This window comes from Anoplophora glabripennis, unplaced genomic scaffold (assembly GCF_000390285.2).
Source record: "Anoplophora glabripennis isolate ALB-LARVAE unplaced genomic scaffold, Agla_2.0 scaffold404, whole genome shotgun sequence".
Lineage (NCBI taxonomy): Eukaryota > Metazoa > Arthropoda > Insecta > Coleoptera > Cerambycidae > Anoplophora > Anoplophora glabripennis.
In genome coordinates this window covers 249,496-263,109 of record NW_019416523.1, presented here as the reverse complement: position 1 = coordinate 263,109, position 13,614 = coordinate 249,496, and the positions used below count along the sequence as shown (strand labels likewise).

Genomic DNA, 13,614 nt, shown 5'->3' with positions numbered 1-13,614 from the left:
TTAACTTTTCTTAAGCATAGCTCAACAGATAAAATAAAAATGTTTTGATTTACCTAAATAATGCGGCGAAACTAGCGCTCTCTAGGAGCAACGTCAAAATAAGCTTCAAAATCGTAATTCTCACACCAAAAAACCTACTAGGTCATACTATTAAAATTATCTCAATTATTGAGAAATTTAAAAATAAAATTTAAACCTTGAACGCCATGTATTTCTTAAACCAGCGACATTCGTATAAGGCATGATGAGCTCAAACATAATATTTTGGTGTCTAGTATCTCCAGCTTATTGTTGACCCATTCTTTCTGACTCACCCTGTATATTCCTAAAAAATGAAATAAACACCCCTTATTATTAACAAAAATATTGCGCAGACCGCAGTTTATTTATTATTAACAGATGTATAAAAATATTCATAATGAAAAATAAACATATGACAAAAAATAGTAAATACAAATGTAATTTCGTTGATAGAACAACGGATATTATTCATTTTTTTTGTCCACTTTCAGAGTAATAGTACTAGGCCAATATTCGACATTTATTTTGCGGATTCATAGGCGATCCAACGGGGCAATTAAAAGCACTGGCGAAATAAGGCGAATTTTGTAATCGACCTATCACTCTATAGCTGGGAGCTGCGTGAATAGGTTCTTCCCTTCTGGATTCATCCTTTTCCAATAGTTTCGGTTCGTAGCACAAGTATGTGCTTGCCATGATCCAAAATAATTGATCTGCAGTGTACTTTACGCCAGGAAGCATTTCTCCTAACTTTTTCGTCTGCTTCCATTTTCTGTAAGCAGTGTAAGCCAGGTTTACGCCGGAGAAATCCGCCACATTTTCCTCAAACACTGTACTATTCTGGAAATAAGAAAGTCTAAATAGTAAAACAGGATACTGGGTTTTATTAATAATTAATTTCTATTTACATAAAGCAATTTAAATCAGAATAGATTTTTGTACACTTATACTACGAGTAATCGGTGCAGAAACGTTGAAGACATTATCAAAAATTAAACCAAGTTGTAACAACTGGAATAACAGCGTCATTAACTTTTATGTGATTTCTCGGTAGCACATAAGAGTAGTTGTCACCAACATACATTATGTGAATTAGAACATTCTAGCTCACTGCAATGATTTTCTGTATAAATACTGAACAGCAATGGTCATAATATTGAGCCCTGAGATACCCCAATATCACGAATATTCTTCAGATAATTCTGTTTTCTAGTGCTAGTGCTATAATAGCAAACTATCTACATTTATACCAAGTTTAAATACCATAGTTTTATAAGTATAACGTAACATTGATTTAATAAATTTAGGAGTACTAAATTATTCTCGTATTAAGGGATTAAACTAATTGAACTAAATACAATCCTATCAATACATTCATTGTTCTTTGATGCCAAAAATTTGGGTATGCCAGCGATATCTAACTTCATTGACAAGATATCCAATGGTTAATATTGCAGGAAATAACTGCTCTATGAGCTATATGCTACGACTAGCATTGAATTATAACGTTTGATTTCATTTCATAGAATCTCTTAAGAATTTTTTTTGTGAATTATTTTGAATTAACCTTTATTATTATAAATATTATTATATTACACATTTTCTACTCTATTGAGTAGAAAATGTGAAAAAAGCGCTGATAATAAAATATATATATTTAAAAGAAATTTAGTACAAACTATTTACACTAGCTGTCGTTTCAAAATGTAATTTTTTAAAGCTTTTTATATAAAGGGTGTCCGCAAACTTCACCGACAACGTTTGATTGCATATTCCCGACGATAAGCAAATACGATCTACAAAAAAAAAGTTAAATAAAAATTTTTGGTTTTTGAGTTACAAACCTTCAAAGTTGTCAAAAATAATATTAATTTAATTAATAACTTCATAACCCTTTTACCGATCGCGTTAAAATTTTGCACATTTATTTGGAGTATTATGGCGAATGATTTCTTAAAGCTTCAATCAAATCAATATACTGAGTGATAGTTTTCTCCGGTTACCTCTCCCTGTTAACGGTCAAAACTTTTACAGTATAATTTTGTTCTATTAATATTTATTAATTCCATTCACAATAAAGCTACCTGGAGGAAATCTAAAGTGTGGAAATAGTGAGATCTTTCTATAGTAGTTATCTACTTTTCCATGTTGGTATTTGTCAAGATATTTCTTGGAAAGTCTGCATTATTTAACAATTTAGACATTGTTTCTGATTTTTTTTATTTTTAATAATTTTATTAATATTATTTACTAGCTGTATACTAGATATTTATTGCTGGTGCAATTCAATGTTAGTTGGGGCATGTTGCCCGTAGAGTAGCTGTTTCCTGCAATATCAGCAGTTAGAAATCGTCTGTGACGTTAAATACCTTTTGTTTACTTAGATTTTTGGTATGACAAAATTGTCGAGGAAAAAGGAGGTGTATGGAGCCTCTGAATGTTGCTCAAATATTATATCAGATACTCAAAAATATTTAGCTTCAATTGTTAAATGTTAAATTAAAAATTACGCACATTATTGAAACCATCCTTCTCCGGATATCTATTGTATCCGTTAATAATACACTGACTGACTTTTTTGAAATTGTTGGTGGTTCTGTTGGTCCACCAAGTATTTTCATCCATATCTTCATGGGGAGACAATTCTATGAAACCGTGAATGAATTCATGACCTATTATGCTTCCTAAAGAGCCGAGGTTCATATAATGAGGTCGCCGTTCGTCAATAACAATTCCTTGTAAAATTGGTGTAGGGAGAACTGAAAAAATAAAATAGTTAAATCTAACTTTAAAATTAATTAACATTTTGCGAATATGGCAGCAGAAACAAGTTTATGTTTTCATCTCCAGTATAATTTATGAAAAATATAGTAATGTAATAAATAAACTAAAGGTGACAAAAAAAATGTATGTCTTCAGTAGTAAAGTAGTTAATTATAAAAACCACAGGCTTTATCCAATGAATTGTGAGATAGAATTGGCAATAGTGTCATCAGTAGGCTACAGTCTAGCAGAGCCGACTTGGGGGTCGCTGGCCTTCACAGCTGACTCGCGTTTGAACTGTTTAGTTGTTTACAGAACCTTGTAGTTGTTGGTGTTGCGTCGATACCTTCTTTTTTACGTCTGCTGTATTCGCCGTGTGTATATAAATAATTATTTATAAATAGTAATTATTTCAAATGTGGTTTGACAGTGATCCCGAAGGTTACAGGGACATACATATTAAAGAAAATGACCTGTTTTGTACTGTGTGTGAAGGCATTATAAATTCTTGTTACAAAACTAAAGTGACAAGACATTTGAAGAGCCATGCCTCGTCCACCGCTGAAGACTCTGTATTTTTATATGAACTTACAGACGCCTTTAAACTAGAGAACCCCAAGTTCCGTAATTCCGTAAATTGGAATCACATGGACTATCCCTAAATGAACAATTTGATATAATGGATGATGTACAAAAAAATATATACGATGCCAATACGCCCAGTCAGTAGTAGGATAAAAGAAAAAATGCAGTGTTGGAAAAAAATCCAGGATACACCATTTTAGAAAACATATTATAATGTGATTAAATACTATTTGCAAATACAATAAATAAAATTTTTCTTTTATTATTATTATTTTAATTATTATTTAATTGATTAATTTTATTGATTGATTATTTTTATTTTTGTTCTTTAAGTGTATTAACAAAAAAAAAATATTTTTTTTTAATTTGTTTGATGAATGATAAGTGATTTTATTATTTTGGTTAATATGTAAAATTTGTTAGAATATGATTAGTAAAAACTATACTTTGTTTGGGATATACTGTTGATTGTTGGACGCCTTTAAAAGAAATTAATTACAATATTTACCTGCCATGCTTATCACTATGTAATGAACTTTATAGAGCTAGACCTCTTTCTCTCTGGGTACGCGGTTCTGGGATGTTATAACACTCTTTATATAAAAAAATTTTATAACCTTTTTATTTTGCACTTTAAAATTTACTTTAGTTAATAATTGATTATAGATCTAGATAATAAAAGATTAAAATTCAACTCGTGACAAATTAGATATATTAAACATAACTTCTAGTTATAATTGACAAAATTAATTTTTTATTCCTATAAACTAATGCTATTTTTATTCTAATTTTGTTAAATATTTTTATCGATCGATACTTTTAATTTAAAATTGAATTTAAATTTAAATTGTGCACTTTTGTTTTCTTTTATTTTGGAATAAAATTATTTCTCTATTTAAATAGCAATTTCGTTAAATAATTTAAATTTTATTATGGCCATATAACATATGCAACCTATGATAGATCAGAAGTGTGTTGCAAGTTGCTACCTTAGCTTAATTACTTATCTTGTCTTGAGTTTTCATTTCCATGCTTTGGTATTTCTAGTTTCAAATTCGATGGTCTCTGGATACATAACAGGTCCACTTTGGATTTCTCTTTCTTTCTTTCTGGTACTAAATTCTGGCACTGGTATTGTTCAGTACACTTCACTTGATTTTAACACTGTAGTTTTTTTAACTTTTTTACAAAATTTTGACAGTGAGAATTTGTACAATTGACTTTACCCTTTTAGGAACTTTTGGTTTTAATAGATTTTTCCAGGTTGATTCATAATCACTGAGAAATGTCGATTCGTCGTACTAGGTTATTTATTTATATTCGGGTACGTTATTTTTCATATAAAACTTTGATTTTACTTTGTTAATTTGTTTTTTTAGGCTTGACATGTTACATGTTACTTCGACGACTGCCAAATTACTACTCCCGTTTGTTTGGTCCCGTTCCTGTTTTTATAATATCCTAGACAAATGATTATCGTTGCTAGGCAATTGACGTTTCTTTGAATTTGTGAAAAATTTGCCTGGAAATTTTGGACTTATGCTTGCCTTTTAGGAAAAAGGATTATCATTTTTGGATTCCTTGGCTTATAACGAATACTTTGATATGCAACATTATATAGTACGGGTATTTCCTAACCTAATACAATTTTTAACATAATTATGCAAATCTCTCAAAAAAAAAACTTTTTCTAACTAAAATCTAAGCATTTGGGTCTAAACATTGTCCTATACATTTTACTTTTATTATATTTATACTGTCCATTAGCTTAAATTCTGTAATTTAGTCTGTTTACTTGTAGGTACTTGTAGGTAACCGTTTTCACTTTGAAAGTTTATCTAAAAAAAATGTTTTTATATGGAATGATATGAAGTATTGTAGTCTCTGGACATCAGTCTTTCACCTCATACACAATTATTCGGAATGTTCCACACACTAACTATAATTTCTAGAAATTTCTCCGTTGGGGATCGTTTTACATTGGTTTTATGAAAATTTAATAGTTTACAATATTGTGAATCTTATCTTACCTATGGAATTTCATTTAAGGTATAGTTAATTTAACATTTTATTACTTTTTATTATCTGGCACAGAGTTATATTAAAATTTTTTATCCTTCGTTACTTTATCGTTATTGACATATTATGTACTTTTTAAAATTTACTTTAACACATTTAGGATCTTGTTATTTTATGTGCTCAGGTGATTCTTTATTAAATTAACTATCCTTTCATGCTATTTTAGCATTAAATTTCTTAATTTTAATATTTTAAATTTACAAAAGTTTATTAATTTTGACATTTGTCCGGATCATTTTAAATTCTATTAGATTTCTCTACAAAATTTTATCTTTTATAGCTTATAACTTATTATTTACTGATTGATTTCTAATCTCCCATTATCCATCTAGTGTATTATCTTTGGTTTGATTTAATTTCATTTATTTATTTTTTTTAATTTAATATTTAATATTTAATATAACTCGAGTGTTGGATTTGATCATTCTTTTTATTTTAATTTTCCCTTGATCTGTATTGATGTTTAGCTCTCTAATTCGTTCTGAAATTTTGTGTATATCACAATATGTAAAGTTTTATCTGGTACATATCAGAAGTTACCAGCACATAATATATTAATATATAGTTCATGCCTCAACAATTTCTCATACTGTCCGTTGTCAACAACGGATGTTGAACGGTCATTTTCCCTACACAAGTTAATATTAAGTGATAAACGTTGCCGTTTCACTAAAGGAAATGTTGAAAAGCATGTAGTAATATGTTTTAATTTATTCCAATATGCCACGGAAGCCTTGTCTCAACACTAAGGTTTATCGGGTAAGTGGTGTCATTTAAATTTATATAGATATTTTATCCTCTACTTAGCCTTGCTCTTTGGTGATACTACTATGTTGCGGCATATTTTCTGTAAACATATTAATATTTTCATTCGTAATCTGACTACGGTCCTGTTAAACTTTGCGCCGCACTAAGCCTAGTTATCAAACTTTTACATACAGGATATTTAAAGGTTTTACAGTAAAGGGTGTTTAAAAAGTTTACCAACCGGCAAAATGTCAACTCAACGAATGCTAATCTACATCTTTCTAGTTGATTTTATAAACGTTAATTAGTTGGTCTCTGTGATTTGGTGATGTATATATTTTACTTGTCTGTTTAGTTCAATCAGTTGGAAGTTTTGCCTGTGAAATTTTAGGAGTTTTGAAAATTGGTATATTTATTGATTTTGACGTGCTCTTTCCGAATTTTTACTTTCGGAAGTAGTCGCCATATTGTAAAACTGGCGCTTCAAAACAGTTTTTCGACGATATTTCCTTTCCGACTCACTTTACGGTAAAAATAGTTATGTAATAAATTGAACTAGAGATCATTTCCTATAATTTATGTATCAACCTTTTTTCTGTGAAATGAATAATTTCGGCGTACGAGAGCCGCAAAGTCTACTCCAACACGCGTATTGGCCAACAAACTCATTTCCACATAGAGTTCCTGGCGAATTTTTTTTTTTTTTTAGTGATATCCCCAGTAGGCCTAATCCACATGTGATGCACTGTTGACTAAATTTAGGTACCTACCATTGCAATTCTCGCAGATAACGGAACACTTTAGTCCAGCCGTTCTGCACCCACAGGCTCCCTGATATCCTTTATCACATTTGCAAGAAATTAGTTTTAGCAAGTTTGCTGGGGGCTTGAGCGATGTGAAAGGAGTTAGCCCATTCTTGCTTTTTTTTCATCCCCACCGCTCTGCATTTTTTCCAACTCCATACCACTGCTGAACCTGGTGATAGGTACGGAACGAATGTTGTGCTGCTGCTTCTGTCGGTGGCAGCGATGCAATATTAAATTTATTTAAAGAATTTATTAAAGAACTACCGAGATTTAAACGAGCTCGTACGGGTATTTAAAAACCCAAATGCTGACCCGGAAAGCATTGCTGAAGCTGGAGAACGCTTCCTCCTTGCGTTGTATGGTTACAGTGACGTAAAAAGTATGTCGTTAAATACCTACAAATATACATGCTTCACGAAGTCAGCATTTAAAAATATATTTAATATTGCATCGTAGCCACCAACAGAAGCAGCAGCACGACAACATTCGTTACTATCACCAGTTTCAGCAGTGGTATGGAGTTGGAAAAAATGCAGAGCGGTGGGGATGGAAAAAAGCAAGAATGGGCTAATTCCTGTCATCATACTCGAGCCCCCAGCTCCAGCAAACTTGCTAAAACTAATTTCTTGCAAATGTAAAAAATAATGTCGGGGAGTCCGTGGATGCAGAAAGGCTGGACTAAAAGTGCTCCGTTATCTGCGCGAATTGCAATGACAGTGATGAAGCAGAAGATACGGAGACTGTTCTTCAGCAAACCTTCGACAAAATCGAGGAAGAAGGTGATGAAGTCGAAGAAGAGAACCCTATCGCGGATAACTTGAAAGAACTTCCTATTCGTGAGGTTTTGCTCAGTCCTGAAGACGAAGAACTCGCAAAATCTGGTCCATCAGGGATAGCGAAGCGAAGGAGAATGCACCAAATTTAGTCAACAGTGCATCACATGTGGATTAGGCCTACAGGGGATATCACTAAAAAAAAAAACGCGCCAGGAACTCTACCTCATGGTGGTGTGGAAATGAGTTTGTTGGCCAATACGCGTGTTGGAGTAGACTTTACGGCTCTCGTACGCCGAAACTATTCATTTTTCAGAAAAAAGGTTGATACATAAATTATAGGAAATGATCTCTAGTTCAATTTATTACATAACAATTTTCACCGTAAAGTGAGTCGGAAAGGAAATATCGTCGAAAAACTGTTTTGGAGCGCCATTTTTCCAATATGGCGGCTACTTCCGAAAAAAAAATAGGTGTCAAAGTAAAAATTCGGAATGTGCACGTCAAAATCAATAAATATACAAATTTTCAAAACTCACCTAAAACTTTACAGGCAACCCCCTTTTTGAGCACCAACTGATTGAACTAGTTTTTTTCTCAGTTTCAAGTTGACTGATTCATTTGGAGCAAGAGCTTATTTAGTATACTTTTTTTTATTTTTTGACAGATGGCAAATTACTAAAACAGAAAAACAAAATTTAATATGTAACTATATTTTCCGTAAAATGTACTGGAAACGAAATATACTGTCCCACTCTTCCGCTAACTAAGTAAGAACTCAAAGTTTAAAAGAAGTCACCTTGAAATCTATACAAATATGTCTAATATCAAAAATCCTACAAAACTTTCCAGCTAAAACATTTAATTCCTAAACTAAATGTAGTCACTTGAAAGTAGTTTATCGTTGATCTTGTTTGTATTCAAGAATTCATTTATTTCGAGTTACCAAAGTAGGAGTAAATTTAAAATGATACAGGAAAGTTATTTCCACAATCAGTAGACTACAACGTCACTACATCGTTGTTTAATGACACAGCATTGTCATGTCCTTATTAACTGTATTATAATTGTCCGTATCTCCTAAGATCTATTTAATTACATCGGATTTTATGTTTCTCTATTATATCGTTTAATTTAATTAGGAACTTACCTAGTTTTTTAAAATGTTTCAAATAAAATGCATTAACATCTAATATCGGAGTATTGGCAAGTTCATTTTCCTGTTCAATAGTAGTTTGCTTTAATTGACGGTAGTACCTATTCACCTCATTAATGTTCATCAATCTCGCCATATCTACCAACTTATCGGAAGTCATATTTACCTTTAACAAATTAACTCTTATTTTATACTGACGCGAAGATTTTTTAATTTACCTGGTAGTATCCGAATAAGCTTTCGAACTTATTGGCGTCATATACCAATTTAGTCCCTCCTATTTCCCCAGTAATATTTTGTAAAAGATTCATTGCGTAAGATCTTGTTTCTTCATCTATCCAAGAAGTATCTTGCAGAACTAACTGGAGTTCAGTTCTTATATTTTTGATCATTTCGCCTATATATTTTCTTTTTGAAGGAGGGGTATATCTACGTACATATTCTCCTTCAGCGACATTTTTGAAGCTAAAATATATTAATTATACAGAAGCTATTCGAATAGACCCGTACGCAGGGTGGCTTATAGTACCCATTTCGACTGTAATGCCGGTGATTCTTTGAAATTAATTTTTTTTATATAGTTATTCGCATTTTTTAATATTAACAAGCATACAAGGCACTCAGATTATTACGGATTTTCTCAAATTTGAGTCGGAAATATAGTTCGGAGACTACATATTATTTCAAAGTTATTTTTCGACATTTTACTCAAGAAGCCCTAGCTACACTAGTCACAGATATACAAATTACCTTCACCAAAAACAACTCTACATTAGCTGTCTTCCCGGATATAAAAGGAGCCTATGATAATATATTACTGGACGGCCTGGCATCTAAACTTTCCAAAATCGGAATTCCAGCAAAGCTAACCAATAACCTTATTAATATGTACTCAAATAGAAGAATACACCTCAAAATCGGAGACAAGATTACCGAATGTAGGCATTCATCCATTGGATTACCTCAAGGTAGGTTAGGAACTTGTTTTTGAAACTATATTTTGTTAGGCGACGAATAAGATGCGTGTTATAATTTCAGCATTGCTCGTAGAGGGCGTCACTTACGACTAATTTTACCGAAAATTTAGTTAATAACTTTTTACCCTGTATGTCTAACATGAAACTTGATACAAAACCTGAAAGGGCAATCATTTTTCCATTAATTGTGTATTCTTGTTTCATTTCGGTATCTCGATCCGTTTTCGAGAAAAATCGATTTAACGAACACTATGTTTTGATAATACGAGAAATTAAAAGCGAAAGAAACCAAGTGTTTCTTAGTGTTATAACAACAATTAACAATAAAACAAATGGAATTCGTAATAATGATTTAAAGTCAGTGTTCGAAGAATCCACCGTTGACATTTACACACTTTACACAACGTTTTCTGAGAAATCTTCGAGTTTGAAACAACATATTGGGATTGCGTTTGACTTCGTTGGCAGCGATTTGTATTATTTGCCAAAACTCTTCCACGAACCAATAGATTCTTCCAAATAGAAAAATGAAGAGGATTGAAGTCCGGGTGGCCAAATAAAAATGCTTCCACGGCTTAAAGAAGTTCCACTTTATTTAAGAAGAGACATGTGGTTCATGCACGACGGAACTCCATCGCATTTTTCTTGGCCAGTGCGTGCATATTTAGATGCAGTTTTTCCAAATCGCTGGATTGGCCATATAATCATTTTTGCTTGGCCATCCAGAAGTCCGGACTTCAATCCTCTTGATTTTTCTATTTGGTCTCGAATGAAAGATGTAGTTTACAAAGAATCTATTGGCTAGTGTGAAGAGTTGTGGCAAAGAATACAAATCGCTGCCAACGAAGTCTGACGCAAGCCCAATATGTTGTTTCAAACTCGAAGATCTCTCAGAAATCGTGTAAAGTGTATCAGTGTCAACGGTGGATTCTTCGAACAATTACTTTAAATCATGATTACGTATTTTATTTGTTTTATTCGCTTTTAATTTCTCATATTATCAAAACATAGTGTTCGTTAAATCGATTTTTCTCGAAAACAAATCGAGATAACGAAATGAAATAGGAGTATATAATTAATGGAAAAATAATAGCTTTTTCAGGTTTTGAATCAAGTTTCATGTTAAATATACAGGGTAAAAAGTTATTAACTAAATTTTCGGTAAAATTGGTCGTAAGTGGCGCCCTCTATGAGCAATGCTGAAATTACAACACGCATCTTATTCGTCGCCTAAAAAAATATAGTTTCACAAATTGTCAAGTTCCTATTTAAAATTTTAACTTTTAACACCCTGTATTTCCGAAACTATTAACTTTCGGATAAGGCATGTTTGCACCAATCGTCACCATTTCACGTGTAGTATCTTCAGCTTTCGACTTTCCCATTGTAAATGAATCACCCTGTATACACTATGGATCTCACAAATTCCCTGCACCACAACGCAAAAGTAATTCAGTATGCCGATGACATCTGTATTTACACTCAAAACAAAACAGTCAATCAATGCACCGTCCATCTATCTAAGATTATGGAAGAAATAAAAATATGGACTGATACCAATGGATTTACCATAGCTGAAAATAAGTCTGCCACATGCTTGTTCAGTCGCACAAAAACCCAGCTCCAGCCGGGAACAAAATTGGGCCCCCATGAATTCCCAACAAAAAGTACAGTAAAATACCTAGGCATATTGTTAGACAGAAAGCTCATTTGGAAAGATCAAATTCAACAAATACTAAAAAGAACACAAAATTCAATGAACATCGTTAAAGTATTCTCAAAAAATTCTTGGAGGGCCGACCTCAATATTGCAATCCTCTTCTACAAATCCTTGGTACGATCAATTATATATAGATTATGGTAGCATTCTATATGCGACAGCAGCAGATACACATTTAAAAAAAAATTGAAGTTTTAAAAAACAAATGTTTCCGTTATTGTCTGGGCCTACTAAGCACTACTCCAATATCTGCGGTAGAAGTCGAAACTTACGAACCTCCCCTAGAATTAAGACGACAATACTTGAGTGACAGAACTAAACAAGATTAATTTCTAAAGAGAGGCAATTAATTAATAACATACATGAATTAACGACTCTGGATCTGATTTCAAGTTGCTGGGCCTCCAAAAAGTCTCCCACTCTAGTTAATTCCTACTTAAAGGTTCAGGAACAACTTCCACACTTACACACGGATAAATTAGATCCTTATTTTTCTACGGAACTCGAAGATTTAGTAACTCCAGTCAAAACCAGTCACCTAAAAATGGATTCCCCATGTGCGAAGACCTTATTTACACATGAATTAAATAGTAAATGGACAAAATCCGAACAAATAATCTTCACAGATGTCTCCAAAACAAACAATCAAATAAGCTGCGCCTACTACAATCAAAACACTAAACTGTTCAAAACATTTAGACTGCCAGACATAGCTTCCATTTTCACAGCTGAACAATATGCAATTGTGCAAGCTATGAAATATTCAAATACGCTAAGTAATCCAAACGTGGTAGTTTTCACCGACTGTAAAAGCAGTAGACAAGTTACATTCAAATGCAATAAGCAATATTGACAATATCCAAGTGGAAATCCTAACAGTAAACAACAAGATGATGAAAAGACACAAAAGCATAGAGATTGTCTGGATAAAAGGACACTGTAGCATAGAACCAATGAAATAGTGGATAAGCTTGCAAAAGATACTGTTACAACAAGCAATTATTCAGACCGAAAGATCGTGCCCCCATCAGATTTGGATGCCTTTTACTTGACGATTCTAAATAATGTATGGCAAGATAAATTTGAGCAGAGTCGAACTGGAAACTACTATAAACAAGTTCAACCATTGATACAAAAGAACATTTGGTACAAATCAGTTTCGAATCGCCAGTTTATTAAGACAATATGCCGTATCCGAACAAACCATGGTTTATATCCCAAACACAAACACAAAATAGGCCTTGCAAACAACCCATATTGTGCCTGCAATTAAATCCGAGACCTACAACATATCTTTCTAGAATGTCCTCGGTATAAGATACATCGCGACAGTTTATATAAGGAATTATCAAAAAATGGGGTAATTTTTCCAATCAACATTCCCTATCTACTGACCACCCAAAACCTAAACAACTATGGCAGCCTTTACAAATACATCAAGTTCAATCTTGAAATTTGGGTCTCAGCGGTCAGTGAACTGTTCAAATTGTAACCATCAGAACACAATATGTATAATTATAACGAGCGTTCAAATAAAAACGTGGTCGAAGTTGGCTCTGACACATTGGACGTAGGGAGTAGCTTATAGCGACCAACTTAACCTTATTTCTCAACGAGCTGTATAGCAGCTGTCAGTTTCAATAACGTTAATGACTATATAACTTTATTTTAAAGAATAATCGTGATAACAATAACAAACAATTAAAGGAGCTGCGGAAAGTGTCCCCCTCCTTGTTATAACAATAAATTAAAGCAGCTGCTGAAAGTGTCCCCCTCCTTGTTCCAAGCACTTTTCACACCTGTTCCTCAAAGAATTAAAGACATTTTCTAAGATGCTCGGGGTATTGTTAATTTCACGAATCTTGTCTATAAGTCGAGCCTGCAGATGGTTTAAATCAGGAATAGGCAGTTCAAAAATAGTGTTTTTAAGGTAAGGCCACAAAAAGAAATCACACGGCGTAATATCACATGACCTCGGTGGAAATTC

General features: G+C 32.7%; 1 protein-coding gene across 1 annotated transcript in view; it reads right to left on the bottom strand.

Moving 5' to 3' along the window:
* Positions 1-386: 386 nt before the first annotated feature.
* The window catches only part of LOC108910712 (neprilysin-2-like), a 26,648-nt gene continuing 13,420 nt past the window's right edge, over positions 387-13,614 (bottom strand). The window contains exons 6-9 of the mRNA XM_018715413.1: positions 9,149-9,395; positions 8,925-9,096; positions 2,536-2,780; positions 387-861 (exon numbers count right to left, since the gene is read on the bottom strand). Coding sequence (XP_018570929.1) covers positions 523-861; positions 2,536-2,780; positions 8,925-9,096; positions 9,149-9,395 — 1,003 coding nt within the window. The 3' untranslated portion in view covers positions 387-522. The remainder of the gene's footprint in view (positions 862-2,535; positions 2,781-8,924; positions 9,097-9,148; positions 9,396-13,614) is intronic.